At 44.9% G+C, this 26,005-nt stretch overlaps 1 protein-coding gene across 3 annotated transcripts in view; it reads left to right on the top strand.

Moving 5' to 3' along the window:
- Window positions 1–24,341, top strand: part of rapgef4a (Rap guanine nucleotide exchange factor 4a) — an 81,384-nt gene extending 57,043 nt beyond the window's left edge. For all 3 annotated transcript variants that reach the window (XM_067408990.1, XM_067408991.1, XM_067408989.1), the window contains 12 exons: window positions 4,666–4,696; window positions 4,785–4,863; window positions 5,664–5,810; window positions 9,861–9,958; window positions 10,071–10,196; window positions 10,310–10,488; window positions 12,699–12,789; window positions 12,888–12,938; window positions 13,057–13,144; window positions 22,851–22,915; window positions 22,993–23,047; window positions 23,138–24,341. In XM_067408990.1, coding sequence (XP_067265091.1) covers window positions 4,666–4,696; window positions 4,785–4,863; window positions 5,664–5,810; window positions 9,861–9,958; window positions 10,071–10,196; window positions 10,310–10,488; window positions 12,699–12,789; window positions 12,888–12,938; window positions 13,057–13,144; window positions 22,851–22,915; window positions 22,993–23,047; window positions 23,138–23,268 — 1,141 coding nt within the window. In that variant the 3' untranslated portion in view covers window positions 23,269–24,341. The remainder of the gene's footprint in view (window positions 1–4,665; window positions 4,697–4,784; window positions 4,864–5,663; window positions 5,811–9,860; window positions 9,959–10,070; window positions 10,197–10,309; window positions 10,489–12,698; window positions 12,790–12,887; window positions 12,939–13,056; window positions 13,145–22,850; window positions 22,916–22,992; window positions 23,048–23,137) is intronic.
- Window positions 24,342–26,005: the final 1,664 nt, after the last annotated feature.

Below are 26,005 nucleotides of genomic sequence, written 5' to 3'. Positions count from 1 at the left end.
TAACAGCTACATACTGGTGTTCATGTGTGCGTGGTGTTGCATACCTGCCTTGACTGATCCCCTTCATCTGCTCAGTTGCTGTTTACTGCAAACACTCACCTGGTGCACTTCTGATCATTAATAAATCTGTGTTATCTTTCACTCACCATTCGAGTCTGTTTCCTGACAGAAGATCAGGCCTTAAGAGACAGCACCTAACATGGACACAATATCATTTGACCCTGCGAATGACCATCACAAGATGGTCGTTTGATTGAGGACTACGTAGAGGAGATTCTTGAGCTCTCCAACTTGGTGCCATGGAATGATAGCACCTTGAAGATAGTCTTCTGGAGCGGATTAAATGATCATCTTTGTCAACAGATACCGGTGTCAGCTACCACATGTTCCCTGGAGCACTATATTGATTATGTTCTGTAGTTTCTCTGAAACTCTTTTTTTTCTGGAGTTTGTTCCCAAGACAGGAATTTCACTCACTGGAACGGACTCGGGAATTTCAGAGTCTGTTCCAGTCTGTGTGTGAAATTCCCGAGTCCCACTCTAGAGAGAGCAGTTCCAGAGCCCGCTCCAGTGAGAGCAGTTATCGGGGCCCACTACAGAGCCCGCTCTAGAGAAAGCAGTTCCAGAGCCCGCTCCAGAGAGAGCAGTTACCGGGGCCCACTACAGAGCCCGCTCCAGAGAGAGCAGTTCCAGAGCCCGCTCCAGAGAGAGCAGTTCCAGAGCCCGCTCCAGAGAGAGCAGTTCTAGAGCCCATTCCAGAGAGAGCAGTTCCAGAGCCCGCTCCAGAGAGAGCAGTTCCAAAGCCCGCTCCAGAGAGAGCAGTTCCAGAGCCCGCTCCAGAGAGAGCAGTTCCAGAGCCCGCTCCAGAGAGAGCAGTTCCAGAGCCCGCTCCAGAGAGAGCAGTTCCCGGGGCCCGCTCCAGAGAGAGCAGTTCCCGGGGCCCGCTCCAGAGAGAGCAGTTCCCGGGGCCCGCTCCAGAGAGAGCAGTTCCCGGGGCCCGCTCCAGAGAGAGCAGTTCCCGGGGCCCGCTCCAGAGAGAGCAGTTCCCGGGGCCCGCTCCAGAGAGAGCAGTTCCCGGGGCCCGCTCCAGAGAGAGCAGTTCCCGGGGCCCGCTCCAGAGAGAGCAGTTCCCGGGGCCCGCTCCAGAGAGAGCAGTTCCAGAGCCCACTCCAGAGAGAGCAGTTCCAGAGCCCACTCCAGAGAGAGCAGTTCCAGAGCCCACTCCAGAGAGAGCAGTTCCCGGGGCCCACTACAGAGCCCGCTCCAGAGAGAGCAGTTCCAGAGCCCACTCCAGAGAGAGCAGTTCCAGAGCCCACTCCAGAGAGAGCAGTTCTAGAGCCCACTCCAGAGAGAGCAGTTCTAGAGCCCACTCCAGAGAGAGCAGTTCTAGAGCCCACTCCAGAGAGAGCAGTTCCACAGCCCACTCCAGAGAGAGCAGTTCCAGAGCCCACTCCAGAGAGAGCAGTTCCAGAGCCCACTCCAGAGAGAGCAGTTCCAGAGCCCACTCCAGAGAGAGCAGTTCCAGAGCCCACTCCAGAGAGAGCAGTTCCAGAGCCCACTCCAGAGAGAGCAGTTCCAGAGCCCGCTCCAGAGAGAGCAGATCCAGAGCCCGCTCCAGAGAGAGCAGTTCCAGAGCCCGCTCCAGAGAGAGCAGTTCCAGAGCCCGTTCCAGAGAGAGCAGTTCCAGAGCCCATTCCAGAGAGAGCAGTTCCAGAGCCCACTCCAGAGAGAGCAGTTCCAGAGCCCACTCCAGAGAGAGCAGTTCCAGAGCCCACTCCAGAGAGAGCAGTTCCAGAGCCCACTCCAGAGAGAGCAGTTCCAGAGCCGGCTCCAGAGAGAGCAGTTCCAGAGCCGGCTCCAGAGAGAGCAGTTCCAGAGCCGGCTCCAGAGAGAGCAGTTCCAGAGCCGGCTCCAGAGAGAGCAGTTCCAGAGCCGGCTCCAGAGAGAGCAGTTCCAGAGCCGGCTCCAGAGAGAGCAGTTCCAGAGCCGGCTCCAGAGAGAGCAGTTCCAGAGCCGGCTCCAGAGAGAGCAGTTCCAGAGCCGGCTCCAGAGAGAGCAGTTCCAGAGCCGGCTCCAGAGAGAGCAGTTCCAGAGCCGGCTCCAGAGAGAGCAGTTCCAGAGCCGGCTCCAGAGAGAGCAGTTCCAGAGCCGGCTCCAGAGAGAGCAGTTTCCGGGGCCCGCTCCAGAGAGCAGTTTCCGGGGCCCGCTCCAGAGAGCAGTTTCCGGGGCCCGCTCCAGAGAGCAGTTCCCGGGGCCCGCTACAGAGCCCGCTCCAGAGAGAGCAGTTATCGGGGCCCACTACAGAGCCCGCTCTAGAGAAAGCCGTTCCAGAGCCCGCTCCAGAGAGAGCAGTTATCGGGGCCCACTACAGAGCCCGCTCTAGAGAAAGCCGTTCCAGAGCCCGCTCCAGAGAGAGCAGTTCCAGAGCCGGCTCCAGAGAGAGCAGTTCCAGAGCCGGCTCCAGAGAGAGCAGTTCCAGAGCCGGCTCCAGAGAGAGCAGTTCCAGAGCCGGCTCCAGAGAGAGCAGTTCCAGAGCCGGCTCCAGAGAGAGCAGTTCCAGAGCCGGCTCCAGAGAGAGCAGTTCCAGAGCCGGCTCCAGAGAGAGCAGTTCCAGAGCCGGCTCCAGAGAGAGCAGTTCCAGAGCCGGCTCCAGAGAGAGCAGTTCCAGAGCCGGCTCCAGAGAGAGCAGTTCCAGAGCCGGCTCCAGAGAGAGCAGTTCCAGAGCCGGCTCCAGAGAGAGCAGTTCCAGAGCCGGCTCCAGAGAGAGCAGTTCCAGAGCCGGCTCCAGAGAGAGCAGTTCCAGAGCCGGCTCCAGAGAGAGCAGTTCCAGAGCCGGCTCCAGAGAGAGCAGTTCCAGAGCCGGCTCCAGAGAGAGCAGTTCCAGAGCCGGCTCCAGAGAGAGCAGTTCCAGAGCCGGCTCCAGAGAGAGCAGTTCCAGAGCCGGCTCCAGAGAGAGCAGTTCCAGAGCCGGCTCCAGAGAGAGCAGTTCCAGAGCCGGCTCCAGAGAGAGCAGTTCCAGAGCCCGCTCCAGAGAGAGCAGTTCCAGAGCCGGCTCCAGAGAGAGCAGTTTCCGGGGCCCGCTCCAGAGAGCAGTTTCCGGGGCCCGCTCCAGAGAGCAGTTTCCGGGGCCCGCTCCAGAGAGCAGTTCCCGGGGCCCGCTACAGAGCCCGCTCCAGAGAGAGCAGTTATCGGGGCCCACTACAGAGCCCGCTCTAGAGAAAGCCGTTCCAGAGCCCGCTCCAGAGAGAGCAGTTATCGGGGCCCACTACAGAGCCCGCTCTAGAGAAAGCCGTTCCAGAGCCCGCTCCAGAGAGAGCAGTTCCAGAGCCGGCTCCAGAGAGAGCAGTTCCAGAGCCGGCTCCAGAGAGAGCAGTTCCAGAGCCGGCTCCAGAGAGAGCAGTTCCAGAGCCGGCTCCAGAGAGAGCAGTTCCAGAGCCGGCTCCAGAGAGAGCAGTTCCAGAGCCGGCTCCAGAGAGAGCAGTTCCAGAGCCGGCTCCAGAGAGAGCAGTTCCAGAGCCGGCTCCAGAGAGAGCAGTTCCAGAGCCGGCTCCAGAGAGAGCAGTTCCAGAGCCGGCTCCAGAGAGAGCAGTTCCAGAGCCGGCTCCAGAGAGAGCAGTTCCAGAGCCGGCTCCAGAGAGAGCAGTTCCAGAGCCGGCTCCAGAGAGAGCAGTTCCAGAGCCGGCTCCAGAGAGAGCAGTTCCAGAGCCGGCTCCAGAGAGAGCAGTTCCAGAGCCGGCTCCAGAGAGAGCAGTTCCAGAGCCGGCTCCAGAGAGAGCAGTTCCAGAGCCGGCTCCAGAGAGAGCAGTTCCAGAGCCGGCTCCAGAGAGAGCAGTTCCAGAGCCGGCTCCAGAGAGAGCAGTTCCAGAGCCGGCTCCAGAGAGAGCAGTTCCAGAGCCCGCTCCAGAGAGAGCAGTTCCAGAGCCCATTCTAGATAGAGCAGTTCCAGAGCCCACTCCAGAAAGGGCAGTTCCAGGGCCCGTTCCAGAGCCCGCTCCAGAGAGAGCAGTTCCAGAGCCTGTTCCAGAGCCCGCTCCAGAGAGAGCAATTCCATGGCCCACTCCAGAGAGAGCAGTTCCAGACTCTGCTCCAGAGAGAGCAGTTCCAGACTCTGCTCCAGAGCCCCCTCCAGAGAGAGCAGTTCCAGAGCCCGTTCCAGAGCCCACTCAAGAAAGAGCAGTTCCAGAGCCTGTTCCAGAGCCCGCTCTAGAGAGAGCAGTTCCATGGCCCACTCCAGAGAGAGCAGTCACAGAGTCCATTCCAGAGAGAGCAGTTCCAGTCTCCTCATTACTGCTCCCTCCAGATTTCTTCTCCAGTCTCCTGTTCCCCAAGTGTGAATCTTCAAATACCTGAAAGACAAAGAGAATTATCCTCAAGTCATTGATTACAGCTACATGCTGGTGTTCATATGTGTCTGGTGTTGTATACCTGCCTTGACTGATCTCCTTCATCTGCTCAGTTGTTGTTTACTGCAAATACTCACCTGGTGCACTTCTGATCATTAATAAATCTGTGTTATCTTTCACTCACCGTTCTCTGAGTCTGTTTCCTGACATATACAAAGTACAGAGTACAGTACGCTTCATAAGGTTAACATAAAAGATTTAGTTCAGTCACTGAAACCTTTTAATTGCTCATATTCATAACACTCATAACATTTATTCGCAGATCTGATGACGGCCTGCCCTCTCAGAAAAAGGTGAGGGGAAAATAAAAACAAACACAGTTTTTGTAGTATTTCCTTCAGTGCTGAATAAGTGTCATGTGATAGTCCTCTCTCATTGCAGCACAAAGTCCTGCTGCGTCAGTTCAGCACTGGGAACGACAGACTGCAGAAGCGACAGCCAATCAAAAGCACAGATGAGAGTGAGTCCAATTCAGTAGTTGCATTAGTATATGACTAAAGGCCTGTTCACACCAAGCATGATAACTATAAAGATATATTAGTGTCCAACGCACAATATTGTTCAGTTATTTGTAAGCGTGTGCTGCAGTTGTCATCTGTCACTTTAAATGCTTGAAACCTATAAAGCAGGATGGATTCTGATTGGCTGTCAAAGTTTTTATCGTTCATCAGCTGGGAAAAAAAAACACTCTGAAAGTGATTCCAACAATATCGTTTCTGTGTGCTGTTATCATTATAGTTGCTGTGTGGACTCTGCTATTCTTTTATATTTAGAATGATTTTTAGAACTTTATCATTAGTTATCATTTTAGTTCTTGTCCTTGGTGTGAATGGGCCTTAAGAGTGCACATTCTTTACTTTGGTTAATTTCATAGATGATTTTATATATATATATATAATCTCCCAAAGCACATAATTGCAGAGGCTAAAATTAATTTATAAATTATAACAATTATATAAATTTATAACAAGAAAATACAGTATATCAGAAGTGAATACACAAGGATATTGTGAAATCATATATTAAAAAAATTGTATAATGATGCTAAAATATGTAATTGTTTAGTTGACTCCCACCCCCACCCCCCCCCACCCCTTTTTTTTTCTCTTTCTCATATCAATGTTTAATCATATCATATCAATGAGCCTATCCCAGTTTCTTAGGCCAGAGGCAGGGGAAAGCACCCTGGACAGATTTATTTGGAATGCAGCCATGTAATGTGGAATAATGAACAGTTTTTGTTTTGTTTTGTTGGTGCAGTCCTCTTTAAGGTGTACTGCAGTGATCACACCTACTCCACTATCCGAGTGCCTGTTGCTGCGTCTGTCAGAGAGGTCATCTCCGCGGTTACCGATAAGCTGGGGTCAGGTGATGAGCTTCTTCTCATCCACCTCAGCTCCTCTGGAGGTAAAAAAAAAAAAAAAGACACACACACACACACACACACACTACCCATTTTTCCATTCTTATCACTGTATTGTCAGCCATTTCCTCAGTTTTCAGTCGTGTTTGATTAATTGCGGGTTTATTAATTCCATGTTTGCAGAGTGTGCTGTTGTACTGAGTCTTATCTCTTTGACCTCTGGCTGACAACATGAGCTCTTTGCTGCACCCATCTTGCTATAGCATTTCAAATTCTGCATCCCAGTGCTGCTGCTCTCTATTAGTGTGTGAGACAGATGTTCCATTCTCACTGCCAGTCACGTCTGCTACACTGTGACCTAGTGCTGACATTACTGTGGCCGCACATTGTAGCAAGTATTTGAACACTCAAGCCATACTGATAGTGTCACTGAGTTAGATAAAATATAGCAAGGGGCAGTCTGCTTCAAAATACACACAGACACACACACACACACACACACACACACAGAACTTAAGGTTTTTGAGGAAAACATTCTCGTTACGTAGGCGTAAGTACACTAGGGTGATAAATTCTCCTCCAACTTCAAATCGTCCGACATCATTGTTTTAACTTTTTTTTTTTTTTTGTAAAGGCCATTTGACTTAGTCTTTGCATGTTCGCTTTGTAGACACTGGATCGCTACTTCCGCCTACGTCACGCGTGACCTTTCCAACGTGATTACGTAATGTGTGGCACATCACAGAGCAGTGCAAGACAAGCATTTGTGGTTAAAAAGTATATATATTGTAATTTTTTATAGAAAATGGCTGATCATTTTGCTAGATAAGACCCTTACTCCTCGTCTGGGATCGTATAGAGCTCTTTGAAGCTGCACTGAAACTGACATTTGGACTTTCAACCCAATTAAGTCCACTATAAGGAGAATAATCCTGGAATGTTTTCCTCAAAAACCTTAATTTCTTTTCGATTGAAGAAATAAAGACACGAACATTTTTGATGAACTAATCCTTGAAGGATGTAGAACGCGGTCATGCAGAGACATTAATATCTGCTTCATAAGTGTACTAATATAAATGTAATATATTTAATATAAGTTTAATTCCTGTCACTGATTCTGTGTTTTATTCATGATAAAACACGGCTATGACCGCTTCACACAATGGTTCTGTGTTTCACTACACAACACCCTTAGCAACCACTCTTAGCAACGTAAACTGTATGTTCTCAATTGATATTGTTCATTGAAGCTTACTGTATTATGTAGAAGAGTATTGTGAGAAAGAGACTGAGTGAGCGAGTTTATTACCTGCATTCAGATTTAGCGTTTTCCTTCAGGTCAGTCCTATGTTCATAATAAAAAATCGGTTAAAATGTCCGATGTATTATCTTGTCCTTTTAACAGTTAAGGGGTTTTCCCACGACTGACAGCGCTAGTCAAAGCATTTGTCAGTTGCGTCTTGTTCTGTGTTCACAACAATTCAGTCTTTTCAATGTAAAAGTCTTCGCTACTGACTGACACACTCATAAAGACAGTCTTTGCCGCCATCTAATGGCGTAATAATGTAACTGCTGTTGCTGTTCACAGTCAGGGACTATTTTTTTCTGGTGGAAGGAAGTCTTTAGTGAAAGTTTACTTCATGAAAGTTGCATTGATACATATTTTTGGCTTTATTACTTGTATTGTGTGGTAACCGTTTTATAAATGCAATAAGGTACGAGAGGCTGTGCTGTATGGTGAATAAGTCACGTCCAGAGGGTGTTGTTAGGCACGACGCAAAGACTTCCTTCCGCCGGAAAAAAATAGTCCCTGACTGTGAACAGCAAGTACAGCAAGTATTTCTTGTGTACTACAAGATTTGAAGTACACTACAAGTGCAGACTTCTGAGGCAGCATAACTGTTTAAAATTGAGATTTGCTTAGTTATCACCAAAGCTCTATTTATTTACTACAATACAAATTTTTCTCACTAGGATTTACATCTAAAGTGGAAAAAGTTGATCAAAAATGTATATTTACACACAAACTGACCACCAGCCACAACTTTTAGATTAAATTTTTATTTTTTAGCTCAACTGTTACAAACTTGCATGCACATTATTGATTTTAAAATCAGTGCTGTATTTTGTGTAGTTAAATAAGAAAAGGTGTACCACATGATACACACGACTTCCCAATTCGTAAGTACGAACTTCCCACCATTAGTGGATTATGTTGATTATTCATGTGGTTCATCTGCTTAGACACCTCAAGTGTGAACCAGTGTGAAAACTGACTTCATACATCATACATGAAAAATCCTTAAAAGCTGATTTAAATACATAGTGAAGAGAAAAGCTCCTGCAGCTTTTATTTGCACAGCACTTGGATTGATATGCAGGTGTATCACGGCTGTCACGTTGCTGTGATACTGATGAAGAGAATGATCTAGGTTTAAGGTTATTATGGATTGCAACCAGACATAATAACAAACCATGTGACCCGGATGTCAACTCAAGACAAAGTGGAATTATGTGTTTGTGTTCTAGCAGGGCGTTTGCTCTGCAAACGTCTGGAGACTGAGGAGACAAGTTGCTCAAGTTTAAGAATAGGAATGTTGTCCCATTCTTGTCTAATACAGGCTTCTAGTTGCTCAACTGTCTTTGGTCTTCTTTGTCGCATCTTCCTCTTTATGATGTGCCAAATGTTTCCTATGGGTGAAAGATCTGGACTGCAGGCTGGCCATTTCAGTACACGGATCCTCCTTCTATGCAGCCATGATTTTGTAATTGATGCAGTATGTGGTCTGGCATTGTCATGTTGGAAAATGAAAGATCTTCCCTGAAAGAGACGACGTCTGGATGGGAGCATATGTTGTTCTAGAACTTGGATATACCTTTCAGCATTGATGGTGCCTTTCCAGATGTGTAAGCTGCCCATGCCACACGCACTCATGCAACCCCATACCATCAGAGATGCAGGCTTCTGAACTGAGCGCTGATAACAACTTGGGTTGTCCTTGTCCTCTTTAGTCCGGATGACATGGCATCCCAGTTTTCCAAAAAGAACTTCAAATTTTGATTCGTCTGACCACAGAACAGTTTTCCACTTTGCCACAGTCCATTTTAAATGAGCCTTGGCCCAGAGAAAACGCCTGCGCTTCTGGATCATGTTTAGATATGGCTTCTTTTTTGACCTATAGAGTTTTAGCCGGCAACGGCAAATGGCACGGTGGATTGTGTTCACCGACAATGTTTTCTGGAAGTATTCCTGAGCCCATGTTGTGATTTCCATTACAGTAGCATTCCTGTATGTGATGCAGTGCCGTCTAAGGGCCCGAAGATCACGGGCATCCAGTATGGTTTTCCGGCCTTGACCCTTACGCACAGAGATTGTTCCAGATTCTCTGAATCTTTGGATGATATTATGCACTGTAGATGATGATAACTTCAAACTCTTTGCAATTTTTCTCTGAGAAACTCCTTTCTGATATTGCTCCACTATTTTTCGCCGCAGCATTGGGGGAATTGGTGATCCTCTGCCCATCTTGACTTCTGAGAGACACTGCCACTCTGAGAGGCTCTTTTTATACCCAATCATGTTGACAATTGACCTAATAAGTTGCGAATTGGTCCTCCAGCTGTTCCTTATATGTACATTTAACTTTTGCGGCCTCTTATTGCTACCTGTCCTATTTTTTTTGTAATGTGTAGCTCTCATGATATCCAAAATGAGCCAATATTTGGCATGACATTTCAAAATGTCTCACTTTCAACATTTGATATATGATATCTATATTCTATTGTGAATAAAATATAAGTTTATGAGATTTGTTTTATTCACAATTTGTACAATGTCCCAACTTTTTGGGAATCAGGTTTGTATATGAGTGGTGCCAAACACTGTTTTTAAGTTTCCTAAACTGGTCTTTAGCCTTTTAGAATGTAAATATTGCAAAATTACTTAACTTAGTGATTTTAATGAAGCAACTTCACTGTCAACTGAGAAGCAGCTGATAACTGACATCTGTGCTTCCACATTCATGAAAAGCACCTACTTTAAAAGTGTATTACTCTGTCCCACTGACTGATGACTGTGTGTTTGTGTTTTTCAGATAAAGAGCTTTTAAAGCCATCTGATGTGTCTATCTTCTCATCTCTGAGTATTAATGGCCGTTTGTTTGTCTGCTCGAGGGACCAGATCGACACTTTGGTGTGTGAGAGCCCCTGGAGACTGTGTTTAAAACACACATCTGCTGTAAATACACATGCTTTGACTTATTGATTGTCTGACTAACTGATCAATGGATTGACTGTTAATGCAGACTCCACTGCCGGAGCAGGAGGGGCCGTCTGCAGGGTCCATGTCCACGTTTGAGCTCATGAGCTCTAAAGATCTGGCTCATCAGATGACTCTCTATGACTGGGAGCTCTTCGACTGTGTACATGAGGTACGTACACACAGCTCTGCTTCTGTTTTAACAGTCCTCTCACTTATTAAACACCAGTTCTAGTAGTCAGTTCTAGTACACTTCTAGTAAGTATGTATGCATTTCTGTTTTAGCATGAGCTGATCTACCACACGTTTGGCCGTCAGCATTTCAAGAAGACCACGGCTAATTTGGATCTGTTCCTGCGGAGGTTTAATGAGGTGCAGCTGTGGGTGGTCACAGAGGTTTGTTTGTGTCCCACGCTCAGCAAACGTGTCCAACTGCTCAAGAAGTTCATCAAGATCGCAGCGCAGTGAGTCTCTGATGTCTTTACTAACATGTAACGTTAATGTGCGTGATGAATAATTTTGTTCAGTAGAGTTAACAATATTAATGTAATGTGGTTAAAGTGTACTGCCAATAAGCATTTATGGTAAATTAAAATATACTAAAATAAAATTTCTAGTGAAACTCTTATGGCAGGTACACATTTGTAATTCACAATTTATTACATGTAAAATATTAACTTTAAATGTAATATCAAATAACAAACTACAGTTAAAATTATTATACATGTGCTTTAGTATGTTGGTCAACAAATGAAAATAAGTGTACTTAAAGCATGACTAAAGATTATTAAAACAATAATTTAAAATGTACATTATTACAAAATGCATCTTCTAAAAGTCTACTTAAGTGTGGAAAGAAACATATTCATGAAACTGTACTTTAAGTACAATTAAGTAGACTTTTATTTCAATATTATATTTTCATTTTTAAAAATATACTGTTTGAAGTACACTACATGCATGAACTCAGTAGAGAGTGTGTGATGTTTATTAACCCTTACACGCATACCTTGGGTCTTTAGCGACCCGGGACGTCATTCACTACCCTCCCCCTCACTAATTTTATCAAGTTAGACATCAACCTTCTTAGCATTGCTAAACCCCTTAAGACCTGAGAGTTTTTTTTTTTTTTTTCTGAGTGACACAACGTAACTCCAAAACTATAGCAAGGAGAGTCAACAAGGTTGGTATCGTTTGAAAGGAAATTTTTTAAATTAAAAAAAATGTAATTTTTTTTTTTTTTTTTTATTTGGGCATTCTCATGCTGAGAAACTGCAAATAAACAGCAAAAAAAAAAAAAAAAGTGGAAAAAAGGGAAAATTTACATATCTTTCTAATTTTAAAATAGAATATCATGAAGGAAATAAGGTAGCGGGTTCATTCTTTTTTCTTTTTTTTTTGGTGATGTTCCTCTATGTATGTGCTGTATCTGGAGCAAATTTGGTGGTGATCGCATAAAGAAATCAAAAGTTACAGCCTTTTGTTCATCCATTGGCGCCCCCTGATGGGCATTTTTAAAATCGTTATTTCACGTGGAGTAACTCGTGATAGGCTTATTTGATTATGTTCATCTTGAACGCATTTCAATCGGGAGAAGCCACTGCAAGTATTGGTGTGCCATTTTCAATCTATGCATGTTTCATGAAGTTATATGCTGAAATGCCAAGTGATAGCTATTTTTTAATTTTAGTTAGCATCTGTGCGCCTGTGGAGATTTATGTGTTGTAATTACGTGAGCAATATTTTGTGATCTTCTTATTGGATTATGCTGATATTGGACTCATTTTAATCGTGAGAATCTGCTGTAAATAATGATGTCCAAATAATGGATTTTCCACAATCGGAGCATGTTTCTTGAAGTTACGAGCCAAAACGTGACATAAATGCTGCATCGGTTTATTATTTACATATGGGTCTTGCGGGGCTTCACATACAAAAACTCGCTCAAGTTTAGTCAAAGCCCAAAACAGTACTCGTTGTATTCTACTCCATGAGACCTTTCAAATTACATATAACACATGATTATCTGAGCTGTATGATGCTTTTGACACATTGGAGTACATATTACAAAAAAATATTTTAGGATAATTTATTTTAGGAATATTTTTATTATAATTATTTTTCAGCAAATAACTCAGCTGTAGGAGTTAATCAAATTGGCTACATTCATTGTAGGCATTGTAGGTATACAGTAGAGCAAATATACTGCATGCAGTAACATTTTATGTCACTGTCGCTTGATGCTGGATCTGGTGAAGAAGATGACAACGATCAAAATATTGATTTTGAAGATGTTGCAAACGATAGTTTTTAGAATATGGTTGAGAATGAGAATATGACCCAGATGTTACTGAGGCAATGTATTGGGCAAATGAGCTCTGACGATGACAGTGATGATGATAAAAAGCATCTTCTCAAATTTAACCCTTCCATGTTCCAAAAGGTAATGAAATATGCTTTATTTTATTATTTTGTAATTGTTATTAAAATATCAGGAGAGTAATATACTATTGCGGCAGAGATCCGTCCATGTTAGATATAGATCTGTGACGCTAAAGACCCAAATATGTAATAATGATTGACGAAACATTCATGCATTTAAGGGTTAATCAGTGCAGACACTATGCTGTTCAGACTGCACTTCTCAAAACGGTGTGTGTTTGCTCTCTTTAAGCTGTAAAGAGTTTAAGAATTTGAACTCATTCTTTGCCATTATCATGGGCCTGGGAAACCCTGCGGTCTGTCGACTCAGTCAGACATGGGAGGTGAGCGTTCACTACACACATGCACACTGTCATGGTTGTTCCTAGGTATGTTTAACACTGATTCAGCTCTCACAGAATAAGAGTTTGCTCTCTCACAGAAACTGCCCAGCAAGTTCAAGAAGTTTTATGGAGAGTTTGAAAACCTGATGGTGAGTTCAACATGTCAACCTCATGAACAGATAATGCTAATGACCCTGCTAAACATTTAACCCAATATTAAAGCTACTTCAAGAGAACATCAGAGATCTGTTGTTTTTCTCATTGCAGGATCCCTCCAGAAATCACAGAGCGTATCGACTTACAATGGCCAAGTTAGAACCACCGATCATCCCATTCATGCCTTTATTGATTAAAGGTGAACTTTACACTGGAATCACAAACACCAACAAAATCTGACACATCTACATGGTCTTTATTAGTAGCATTTTCAACATTTATGAATAATAATGGAGACTGCACAGCTATGAAATATGAAATAGACTATGAAATGGCAATATTGAAACTCCTTCACAATATACCGTGGTGTTCAGAATTATTGGCAACCTTGGTAAATATGATCAAAGATGACTGTAAAAATAAATCTTCTTCTTTGTTTATCCTTTTGATCTTTAATTCATAAAATTAGCAAAAATCTAACCTTTCATTGAAGGAAAAGAATTGAATGTGGGGGGAAAATCACATTATGAAATAAATGTTTTCCTCCAAAACACGTTGGCCACAATTATTGGCACCCTTTTATTAAATACTTTTTGCAACCTCCTTTTGGCAAGATAACAGCTCTGAGTCTTCTATAATGCCTGATGAGTTTGGAGAACACCAAGAGATCAGAGATCATTCCTTCATGCAGAATCTCTCCAGATCCTTCAGATTCCAGCTCCATGTTGGTGCTTCTTCTCTTCAGTTCATTCCACTCATTTCTTTAGGGTTCAGGTCTGGGATGGTCATGGCAGAAGCTTAATTTTGTGCTCCGTGATCATTTTTGTGTTGGTTTTTATGTTTGTTTTGGATCATTTTCCTGATGGAAGATCCAACCATAGCTCATTATAGGATTTCTTGCAGAAACGGTCAGGTTTTGATTTTTTTATCTGTTGGTATTTGATAGAATCCATGATACCATGTATCTGAACAAGATGTCCAGGACCTCCAGCAGAAAAATAGGCCCACAACATTAAAGATCCAGCAGTAGATTTAACCGTGGACATGGGGTACTTTTTATCCTTGTGTGCAGCAAACCCATCTGGTGGGTTTGCTGCCAAAAAGCTCTTTTTTCAGTTTCATCTGACCATAGAAGCTCGTCCCGTTTGAAGATACAGTCTTGTCTGACAACTGAATATGCTGGAGATTTTTTCTGGATGAGAGCAGAGGATTTTTCTTGAAAACCTCTGGAACAACTTGTGGGGTTGAAGGTGCTGTTTGATATTTTTTTAGGCTTTCTGAGACTTAAGACCCAACTAATCTCTGCAATTCTCCAGCTGTGATTATTGGAGAGTCTTTGGCCACTCAAACTCTCCTCCTCATTAGAACGATTTAGACACACGTCCTCTTCCAGGCAGATTTGTAACATCTTTAGTTGATTGGAACTTCTTAATTATTGCCCTGATTGTGGAAATGGGGATTTTCAATGCTTTAGCTTTTTTCTTTCAGCCACTTTCTATTTTGTGAAGCTCAACAATCTTTTGCTGCACATCAGAACTATATTCTTTAGTTTTACTCATTGTGATGAATGATTAAGGGATTTGGTCTTTGTGTTTCCTCATGTTTGTACTCCTGTGGAACAGGAAGTCATGGCTGGACAATTTCATGTTCATGATCACCCTGGTGTGCTAAAAAATGTAAATATGAATGGGAATATACTTCAGAGATATTTTACTCATAAAAAATTCTAGGGGTGCCAATAATTGTGACCAACATGTTTTGGAGAAAAACATTTATTTCATAATGTGATTTTCCCCCACTTTCAATTCTTCTCCTTCAATGAAAGTTTAGATTTTTGCTAATTTTATGAATTAAAGATCAAAAGGATAAACAAAGCAGATTTTGATCTTTGATCATATTTACCAAGGGTGCCAATAATTCTGTAACACCACTGTATTTTAAATGAAATATTTCATAGAGAAATTCATACGGAGGCACAATATATATTTGTCAACAATTGTTTTTTTGTTTTTTTTATTAATTATTAAAAAGGGGGATGTGCGATTACATTATTTAGTGGCATTTTTCACATTTTTAATTTCTAATGAAATTAATTAAATTAATATGTTTAAAGGCACACACATCTACACTGTAAAAAAAAAAAATCCCTGTAAAATTTACGGTAAAAAACGGCAGCTGTGGTTGCTAGAACTTTACCGTAAAAAATATGGTAGCAACGTTTTAGGTTTTATGAGACAGCTGTCTATTTTACAGTTCAAAACCGTATAATTTAAAGGTTTATATTGTAATAATTACATATCATAACTGTTTATTTTACCCACTGTAAAAAAAAAAAAAAATCTGTTAAATTTACAGTAAAAAAATGTATTTCATTAACTGATATAATGTTAATTTACCAACCTATTGAAATACTAATATCTGTTTTGTACCTTTTATAATACACTGACAACCACCAATAACACAGAGTCACATGATGAATCAAAGCTCATAACAAACAGCTTTTCCACAAGCCGAGAAAAAATACTAATATATAAGGTGCACAGAGTGTCATTCACACAAACACTAAACACCATCATGGTAACACACATGAAATTTTAAAAATGCAATAACAATTAATTTAACAACATTAGATGTAACATAAAACCCTAATGTAAATAACTGATTAGAAAAAAAAACGTCTCGGTTACGTATGTAACCCTCGTTCCCTGAAGGAGGGAACGGAGACGTACGTCAGTAGTGACCGACGAATTGGGATATCGCTTAGAGAGCCCTATCATCTTCGTGTAAACTAAAACAAGCCAATGGAATTGGCGTGCGATATTTGCATAATGCGCACCGCCCCCGTCAGGTGTATATAAATAGGAAGCAGATGCAATCGCACTCTGTTTTTCGCTGAGGAGACAACTGGTGTCCGCGCTACAGCGAGGGTACAGAAACTGTGGCGACGGGACGTACGTCTCCGTTCCCTCCTTCAGGGAACGAGGGTTACATACGTAACCGAGACGTTCCCTTTCAGTCGGTCACGTTCGACGTACGTCAGTAGTGACCGACGAATTGGGATCCCAACTAAAGCGCCACAGTTACGAAACCCCTTCCAGTGCCCAGCGCAAGCTCAGCCGCCCATAGCACCGGCTGGCGGTGAAGGGGGCGAGCTTACACCGAGAGAGTCTACTGCTGTCTAACCACTACCCACTAAGTAAACTAGACACACTGGGGAAGCGAACCCGTGAGGGACGCTGCGGAGACCACTACCTACCCAATGGGGGAGGAGTTTACGTGGGAATACACACATGGACTGGCCCGGGGGGCAGTACGCATATGGAGTCCCTGGGATGGCTCCACCTGGTTAGGGGGAGACTCATCTGACAGGTGACAGCAGAGCTGGCTCTGCTAAGGGAAAGACACGGACTCAGCCCGTAGGGAGTTTTAAACCGTGGAAAATACACATATGGGACCGTTCACGTAGAGGGGTCATGACATATGGGCCCCAGCCAACAGACAGCGTCAGCGACGGATGTAGGCCTGGCATCAGACACTCCGCAATGTCCGAGCCGAAGGGGGAGGCGGAGGAACTCGACAGGATTCGCCAAGCGGGGAACGCGACTGGAGTGAAAGTATGCACGTATCCGGCCAGTGGCGGGAATGGCATTGCAAGCCGACACTTAGAGTGGGTACAACACGTCTACCGACTAGTGGATGCGAGTACACGCGAGGATACCGGCTCTACACGTAGGCTATAAAACCTAGCGAACGTGTTAGGTGTCGCCCAGCCCGCAGCGAGGATACCGGCTCTACACGTAGGCTATAAAACCTAGCGAACGTGTTAGGTGTCGCCCAGCCCGCAGCTCTACAGATATCTGTCAGCGAGGCGCCATGAGCCAGCGCCCAGGAAGACGCCACCCCTCTGGTGGAGTGGGCTCTCAACCCGAGCGGGCAAGGCACGCCCTGGGATTCGTACGCCAAGGCGATGGCATCCACTATCCAGTGGGCCATCCTCTGCTTGGAGACAGTCTTTCCCTTCTGCTGGCCTCCGTAACAGATGAAGAGCTGATCTGAGGTCCTAAAGCTTCGCGTTCTGTCCACGTAAACGCGCAGAGCGCGGACGGGACAGAGCAAAGCTAGGGCTGGGTCTGCCTCCTCCGAGGGCAGCGCTTGCAGGTTCACTACCTGATCTCTGAAGGGAGTGGTAGGAACCTTGGGCACGTATCCAGGTCGGGGTCTCAGGATGACGTGAGAAGCACCGGGCCCGAATTCTAGGCACGTTTCGTCGACCGAAAATGCATGCAGATCCCCTACCCTCTTCAGGGAAGCCAATGCAACCAGAAGAACCGTCTTAAGAGACATTAGTTTCAGGTCGACTGATTGCAAAGGTTCGAAGGGATGACCCCGGAGAGCTGTGAGAACCAGGGTCAAATCCCAAGAGGGTACGGAGGAAGGGCGAGGAGGATTCAGTCTCCTGGCCCCCCTCAGGAATCTGACGATCAGATCGTGTTTCCCCAGGGACTTACCCTCAACTGCATGGTGATGTGCGGCAATGGCGGCAACATACACCTTGAGGGTGGAGGGAGACAGCCTTCGCTCCAACCCATCTTGCAGAAAGGAAAGCACGGATCCGACCGAACATGATCGGGGGTCCTCTCGGCGAGAGGCGCACCATTCGACGAACAGGTTCCACTTCAGCGCGTAGAGATTCCTAGTGGAAGGAGCTCTAGCGGAAGTGATGGTGTCTACGACCGATTGCGGGAGATCACTCAGAACCTCCGCATCCCGTCCAGGGACCACACGTGGAGGTTCCACAGATCGGGACGCGGTTGCCACAGGGTGCCCCGTCTCTGAGTCAGGGGGTCCTTCCTCAGAGGAATCGGCCAGGGAGGTGCTGTCACGAGGAGAATGAGGTCTGAGAATCAAGTCCGAGTGGGCCAGTACGGAGCCACTAACAGAACCTGCTCCCCGTCCTCCCTGACCTTGCACATGAGTTGTGCGAGAAGGCTCACTGGGGGAAACGCATGTTTGCGCAGACCCGGGGGCCAGCTGTGTGCCAGGGCATCCGTGCCGAGCGTGCCGCCGGTCAGGGAATAAAACCACTGGCGGAGGGCAGTTTCCGGGGAGGCAAGCAGGACTACCTGGGCCTCGCCGAAACGCTGCCAAATCAGCTGGACCGCCTGGGGGTGGAGCCGCCACTCGCCCGCAAGTAGATGCTGCCGTGACAGCTCGTCGGCTGCACGGTAAAGCACACCTGAGACACGAGTGCAGCTGAGGCCCCGTCCAAAGACCTGTCACTGCATGCCCGTTGTACGTGGCCCCCCATCCCGTGGCAGAGACATCTGTGGAGACCACAGCATGCCTGGACACTCGTTCGAGGGGTACTCCGGCCCACAGGAACGAAGGGTCCAACCACCGGATAAGGGTGCGACGGCAGCTCGGTGTCACGGGGACACGGAGCGTGCCGCACTGCCACACCCATCTCGGGACCCGGCCGCGGAGCCAGTGTTGAAGCGGTCTCATATGAAGCAATCCGAGCGGCGTTACCGCGGCTGCAGATGCCATATGCCCCAGGAGCCCCTGAAAATCTTTCAGTGGAGCCGCTGTCCTGCACTTGAGTGAGCTCAGGCAGTTCAACACCGACTGGACGCGCACCTCGGTGAGACGCGCAGTCCATGCGACCGAGTCTAGCTCGAGACCGAAACAAGAGATCCTCTACCCGGGGGCGAGTTTGCTCTTGTCCCAGTTGACCTGAAGACCCAACCGGTTGGGAGCTACAACCATGTCGGGTAGGACTTTGTACTGACATGCCCGACCCTCGAACGCAGACCGACCTAGGAAGGGTCTGTGTCGAGGCAGAATCGAGACATGAAAGTATGCGTCCTTCAGGTCTATTGCTGCAAACCAATCCTGGGGACGGTCCAGGATTGGCCGTAGCCCACCGCCCTTTTACGGTACAATGAAGTAGGGGCTGTAAAATCCCGACTTCATATCGGCTGGAGGGACCGGCTTGATTGTACCCTTCGCCAGGAGGACAGCAATCTCCACCCGGAGAACAGGAGCACTGTCCAACGACACCGGAGTGAAGTGGACAGCCCTGAAGACCGGGAGACCCTGGGCGAACTGAATCGCATAGCCGAGTCTGATAGTATGAATGAGCCAACTGGACAGGCTGGGGAGCGTGCTCCACGCTTCCAGACACTGAGCCAGCAGGACCAAAGGCACCACAGACGCACCGGGGGTGGGGCAGCAAGGCAGAGAGGGACCCGACCCGAACGGCTTGGGGGCGGCCCGGAGTGGGGTCAGACTCTGCGAGGCAGCAGTGTGCATGGGAGACCGCGCACGGGACGCGGTCTGCACCATCACACTGCCACCTGCTGGCGAATGGGGGGGGAGCTGTCAGCGGCGAGGCGGAGCCTGGCACACTGACAGACACCCCTTGTTGTGACCTGGAGTTTGACCAGGGTCAGCCAGAGATGGCGTTGCTGGACTACCAAGGTAGACATCGCATGACCAACAGCGCGTGCTGTCACCTTCGTCGCCCGGAGGGCGAGGTCGGTGGCAGCGCGCAGCTCCCCCAGCAGCTGTTGGTCAGGACCTTCCTGGGGCATTTCCGACAGCACTTTTGCCTGGTAGACCTGCAAAAGCGCCATCGCATGCAGGGCAGAGGCAGCCTGCCCACAGGAACTGTAAGCTTTCTCAGTCAGACCGGCTGAGAATTTACAGGCCCGGGACGGGAGACGCGGCTCACCACGCCAGCCAGCGGCCGTTGGACACAGTTGCATCGCAACAGACCGCTCGACTGGCGGGATCCTCGCGTACCCCCTGGCTGCCCCGCCGTCCAGGGAGGTGAAGGCGGACGGGGGGGCCAGGCCTCGAACGAACACTATACGGTGTCTGCCAAGACCTGGTCACCTCATCGTGCACCTCCGGGAAGAAAGGCATTGGGGCGGGACGCTGGGGCTGACCAGCGCGACCCACCCCCAAATACCAATCATCCAGCCGCGATGGGCTGGGACAGGGTGGAGGGTTCCACTCGAGCCCGACACACAAGGCGACCCGGGAGAGCACAGCCGAGAGTTCGGGATCCGATTCGGGCAACGGCAGCGCGTCCGGATCTTCCTCCCCCGAACACTCAAACTCGCCTTCCGACGCAGCGATCGACATCTGATCCTCCGCCGGCGCACCAAAGGTAACGGCTGGACAGTCCGAAGAGGGCCCAGCGGAAACCAACGGCGGCAGGATGGGTTGCGGTGCTGATGAGGCGGCAGGGGCCAGCGGAGCGTTTCCGCTCGACGGGGGAGCCCTGACCGTTATCCTCAGGTCGCCCTCCCTATACAGCGCCGTACCGTCATTCCGGTTCCCGGGGCCGGAAAAAACGGTCGTACGCGGCATAGGAGAGGGGACTCCCGCTTCCTGAGACTTCAGGAAGGAGAGCCTCGACCTCAGCACCGCGATGGTCATGTTCCCGCAATGGGAACATGAACCATCCACAAACGCTGCTTCAGCGTGCTGAACGCCCAAACACGAGATGCAGCGATTGTGCCCATCAGCAAGGACCAGGGAACGACCGCACCCAGTAACGCACAGACGAAATGACATACTGTCAGGGTTCGTCTGTAAAGCTCTTTTAGAAGGGGAAGTCAACTCACTCGTGCTGAAGCACCCAGGGAGCGACGCGATGTGTCAGGTACACCACTCCCTGCACACCGAGGAACCGGCCCAAATCGCTGCCTCACACACACTCTTTTTTGTGTTGCTGTGAAAACAGCAGTTTAGAGCTTATAGCTCGGCTCCTCAGACACTCGCGACCTCGCTGCACGTGCCCTCTTCACCAGCACCAAAGCTCGCTGCAGATCCTCTTCTGAGGCAGTGTTTTAGTAGAAAAAAAAAACACACGAAGAAAGGAGTCTTCTAAATAGGACACCAGTGAATGGCTCCGAAGCGAAAGACAGAGTGCGATTGCATCTGCTTCCTATTTATATACACCTGACGGGGGCGGTGCGCATTATGCAAATATCGCATGCCAATTCTATTGGCTTGTTTTAGTTTACACGAAGATGATAGGGCTCTCTAAGCGATATCCCAATTCGTCGGTCACTACTGACGTACGTCGAACGTGACCGACTGAAAGGGAACTAAGAAAAACTAAGAAGAAACTATTATTTTAATGAAAATGCATCAAATGTGAAGTGTCATCCAGGGAATTGTGGGAATGTCAATTTACATTATTTTTTTACTGTAAATTATACAATGATGTTATTTTTCACTTCCAGAAACTGTAAATTTAATGTTATTTTACCGTAAAATTACATCAAATGTACCGTTAGATCTATTATAGTTATTCACCTTAAATAGTACGTAAACTTTCTGTAAACCAATTTCATCGTAGCATTTTTACAGTCTTTTATTGTTAAAATCATGGTCATTTTTTACAGTGTATATCACATAAATTTAGTCAATTTATATTTTTTTAATTATATAATTGATTAAAATTGTTTTTAATATTATATGATTAAATGGTCAAATCATTGTAAATATTTTTAGAACATTTAAATGACAAATTTTACTTATCCATTTGTAAATAAATATTTATAAATAATATTCAAAAGACTATAAATGTGCTCAAACATTAAAGGTCCCGTTTTTTTGTGGTGTTTTGAAGCTTTGATTGTGTTTATAGTGTGCAATATAACATGTGTTTATGTTTCGCGTGTAAAAAAAACACTGTATTTTTCACATAATTTACTTATCTGTATACCGCTGTTTCCACTGTCATAAAAACGGGCTGATGACTTCCTTGTTCTATGAAGTCCCTCCTTCAGAAATACGTAACGAGATCTGATTGTGCCAGCGGTTACTGTGTTGTGATTCGACAGCAGCTTAGCGCATCTTGCCCAGAAAGGTCACGCCTCTTACCATAACATGTGCTGCACATAGTTTTACATGTGGATTATTGTGGTGTTGTGCCGAATTAACACAAAAGACAATAATTCCAGAGAGACTGAACTCTTTAATCTCCACAAGCAGCGACAGAAAATGTACAACGTTAGCACTCACTCAGAAGAGTACCTCATACGGAAAACAGCCATATACATAAACATAGTCCCCTCTTGTGGCCATTATGTGCACTGCAGTCCAACATTAACTATTGCAGTAAGGATACCACAATTATAATTTTCGGGAACCGAGTTAAACATAAATTGTAAACATTGATCTCTAAGTACAGCGTCCCTTAAGGCCAAACAAAGGTGATTGGACTGCGAGATGAAAATAACACAGTTTCAACGACATGGTGACAAACACAACTCTTGTGTATTCCTGTGGGCGGAGGTTAGTCAAAAAACTGTTTTAGTGACGTCATTAAAGAAGGAAGTAGAGGGATGTAGTCCAAACTGGCCGTTCGATGTAGGCGACTTCTGTTAAATAAAATATCTTGCTTGGCATTGACCTTTGAGCTTTAAAATTTGACTGATTTTATTTATACTCTAACAACATTACACACTAACTAAAGTTTGAAAGATGGGATCACGAAGAACGGGACCTTTAAAACAAAGTGTTTTAACTGTGAATTTGGATATTGTCACAGATATGTTTAGTTTCATTGCATTTTACTTTAGTTTCTGTTTTCCAGTATTCCTATTCCTTGTTAGTTGCTATGGTTACCACTTGATTGTTCTATTATGTGCACCTGGTTTTCATCTATTTTCTTTTGTTTAGTTTTTAAACATCCTATTTCAGTTGTTCTTTGTCTGTTCTTGTTTATGTATTGTTTGGTTTGCGTTTATCCTGTGTCTTCCTGTGACCTCCTGAGAATTCTGAATAGATAATACACTTCATTCAACAGAATGAAGAACTGTATAGTTTCAGTGTGACCCAGAAAAGATGCAGAATGTCCAACATCTCAATTTTTGCACTTTCAGATATGACTTTCACACATGAGGGGAACAAGACATTTACTGACAGATTGGTCAACTTTGAGAAAATGGTGAGTTTGCAAAGAATCACCATCTCTGAGACAGTTTCAAAGTAGACTTCCTTAATGTTTTTGTGTGTGTTTTCCAGAGAATGATTGCTAACACAGTCAGAATCATGAGATACTGCCGAAGTCAGCCATTCAGTAAGACAACAGAATGAACTTAATATCGAAATCATGTTTCAGTTAAACTGATTCTGATGCATTTCTCTCTCTCTCTTGGGTAACATATAGATCAAGAAGCACCACAGGTGACTGGTAAAAGCCATCAGGATGTGCGGAGCTATGTGCGTCACATCTGTGTGATTGACAACCAGCGCACCCTATCACAGCTGTCCCACAGGCTCGAGCCGCGCCGGACCTGATTTTACACAACTACTGGATCAGTGCTGCTTTACCTCTGCCAGTGAATAAGCTAGCTGTGTATGAACAGTTCCTTCCTCCCCTGTGGCGTATACACACAGTACAGTCGAACGTGCCTTGGCACAAGGGCTTTCCATTCTTTGGCTGGTTGTGTGAAAGTGTGGCTTCATTTCAGTGTGTGGCTGCAGGATGTTTGGACCTCTGTTTATGACCTTTAATATTCTGCCACAGATAAAATGTTGCCCCTTACTTTCAGATTGTGCTTCTTAACAGTCTGACGCATGGTGTGTTTAGAGTTTGGAACCATGAAGTTTCTTTCAAAGAGTGTTCTGTGGAAGCTTTTTGAGACTCTTTTTATGCTTTGAAAGAGATTCTGAGCATGTTGAGTTTATGTTGGTCTTACACTACCATTTAAAAATAATAAAATCTTTTTATAGAAATGAATGTTTATTCAGCAAGAATGCATTAATTTGAAAAATCTGTTAAGTAAATGCTTTTCTTTTGAACTTTCTATTCAAAGAATCCTGAAAAAAAAAAAAGTTAAAAAAAATGAAGCAGCACAACTGTTTTGACCATTGATAATCATAAATGTTTCTTGAGCAGCAAATCAGAATATTAGAATGATTTCTGAAGGATCATGTGACACTGAAGACTGGAGTAATGATGATGAATATTCAGCTTTGATCACAGAAAGAAAGTACATTTTACTATATATTCACATAGAAAACAGTTATTTTAAATTGCAATAATATTTCATAATTTTTACTGTAGTTTTTGGTGAAATAAATGCAGCTTTGGTGAGCAAAAGAGACATCTTTCAAAAACGTTAACCCCAAAATTTTGAACGGTAGTGTCGATCATAAAGCATTTTGAATTTAATTTCTAAATGAGATTTTTTTTTTCTATTTCTTTTTTGGACTGGATGTAAATTAAAGATATTTATATCAACTTACGCATGAAGTAAAAAAAAAAACTAGATAAATGGTGAACTAAGAACATATGAGCACATTTTGAATGCCTGTTGGTGGCTTGTCTGCAAACTTTGTGTGTATTGTGTAAATAAAACCATCATAAGATGCATATTTACTGACATTTTTTTCATTCATAATTGTGCATTATCCTTTTTGACTTGTTTCAGTTCATATATAGCTTACAGTTTAAGAAAATATTTTATAAATCATATTAAATCATTAAAAAAAACGCATATCATTTTAAATGTATCATTTAAAAATATTAATCATAATATATCATAATATTCCAATATTCTTTTATTATTAAAAATAATCACATTTGTTACATACTGCTCTGAAACTTGCAGTTGTAATAATAGGGACAATCGAGACATATAATCCAAAGTACAGGTAAGGTCTAACACAGACAGCAGTCCAAACAAACAAAGGCAGGAAACATGAGCAAAAGAGTAATCCAAAAGCAAAGCAAAACCTCACAGTGAATAGTGAACAGTGAACAGGCTAGATATATGCAGAGAGGTAATGAGGTAAATGAGACACAGGTGTAAACAATCATCGAAGATTAGTCTGGGAAAAGGATTATGGGGAACGGAGTCCGTGTTAGTGATAATAATCCTGGGTGGAGTGCCCTCTGGTGGTAATCATGGACACTCTCACAGGTGATTGTGACAACATTAGTGCCCGGTTTCAAATGGCAAGTTTGAGTGCAGAATCTTGGGACATGTGGTTTTCACCTCACAGCCGGTGGAAACAATAAGGACAGGACTCGGGAAGAAATCATGTTCATGGATGCGATTATTAATGTTACTGTAGTATGAAGCAGAGCAGGAGCGAGTGTTGTGGAGCTGAACAAGGCCACTGGAGCGATTGATCAACACACGCCTCACAGAGGAACTTTTATTATGACACAGTCGCCGGCGCCGCTTCCGCTTTTCCGGTCATGAGTATGAGGTAACGCAGCTCTGTTTATCATATTAGATACATTTGAGTGTGTTGAAAATGATGTTATAACGTTACTCTGTGCGTTCACTCGACGGCTGCTGTGAGACACTGTTACACACTGCAGTAAGATAGATCGATTTTACAATATCATATGCTGGATGTCTTTGTGTTGATAAATGGCATGCAATTAATTTTAAAACGTATTGTATGATGGAGAAAATTTTTAGTGTATTACTGTCACTAAAAATAAAGCTGCATTTGAGTATGCTATGTTAGCTACTTGACAAAATAGTGTTTTTCTCTGAGGCATGGTAAAACATGGTACTCACAAAAATCAAGAAAATTAGATTTAAACAATAAGACTAAATGTGTTGAGCTATATAACAATTATTCTTAATTCTTATTATTCTTAATTTTCTGTCTATAAACATAACCATACAGTTGTTCCCTTGCCTATTAAAACATGTAAACATTAAAGCGTCTTTGGTGTTTCCATGGTTTCTACAAAATAAAACCGGAAACCGAGGCTAACGCGAGTATGACGCAATTGACAGGCGACTCCTCGCACCTAAAATTGCAATTTTCTCATGATTTACAAATAGTTAGAAACATTTGGAATATTGTAAGTACTCAAGTGAACAAAATATGTAACACTGGCCTAGTGTTTTTTGGATATTTCACTTCAAAAATCGTACATATTGCACCTTTAAAGGGTTAGTTAACACAAAAATGAAATTTCTGTCACACTTCTGTTCTGTACTCACCCTCATGTCGTTCCACACCCGTAAGACCTTCGTTCATCTTCAGATAACAAATTAAGATATTT

The sequence above is a fragment of the Chanodichthys erythropterus genome, chromosome 14 (assembly GCF_024489055.1).
Source record: "Chanodichthys erythropterus isolate Z2021 chromosome 14, ASM2448905v1, whole genome shotgun sequence".
Taxonomy (NCBI): domain Eukaryota; kingdom Metazoa; phylum Chordata; class Actinopteri; order Cypriniformes; family Xenocyprididae; genus Chanodichthys; species Chanodichthys erythropterus.
This window is presented reverse-complemented; position numbering and strand designations above follow the sequence as displayed.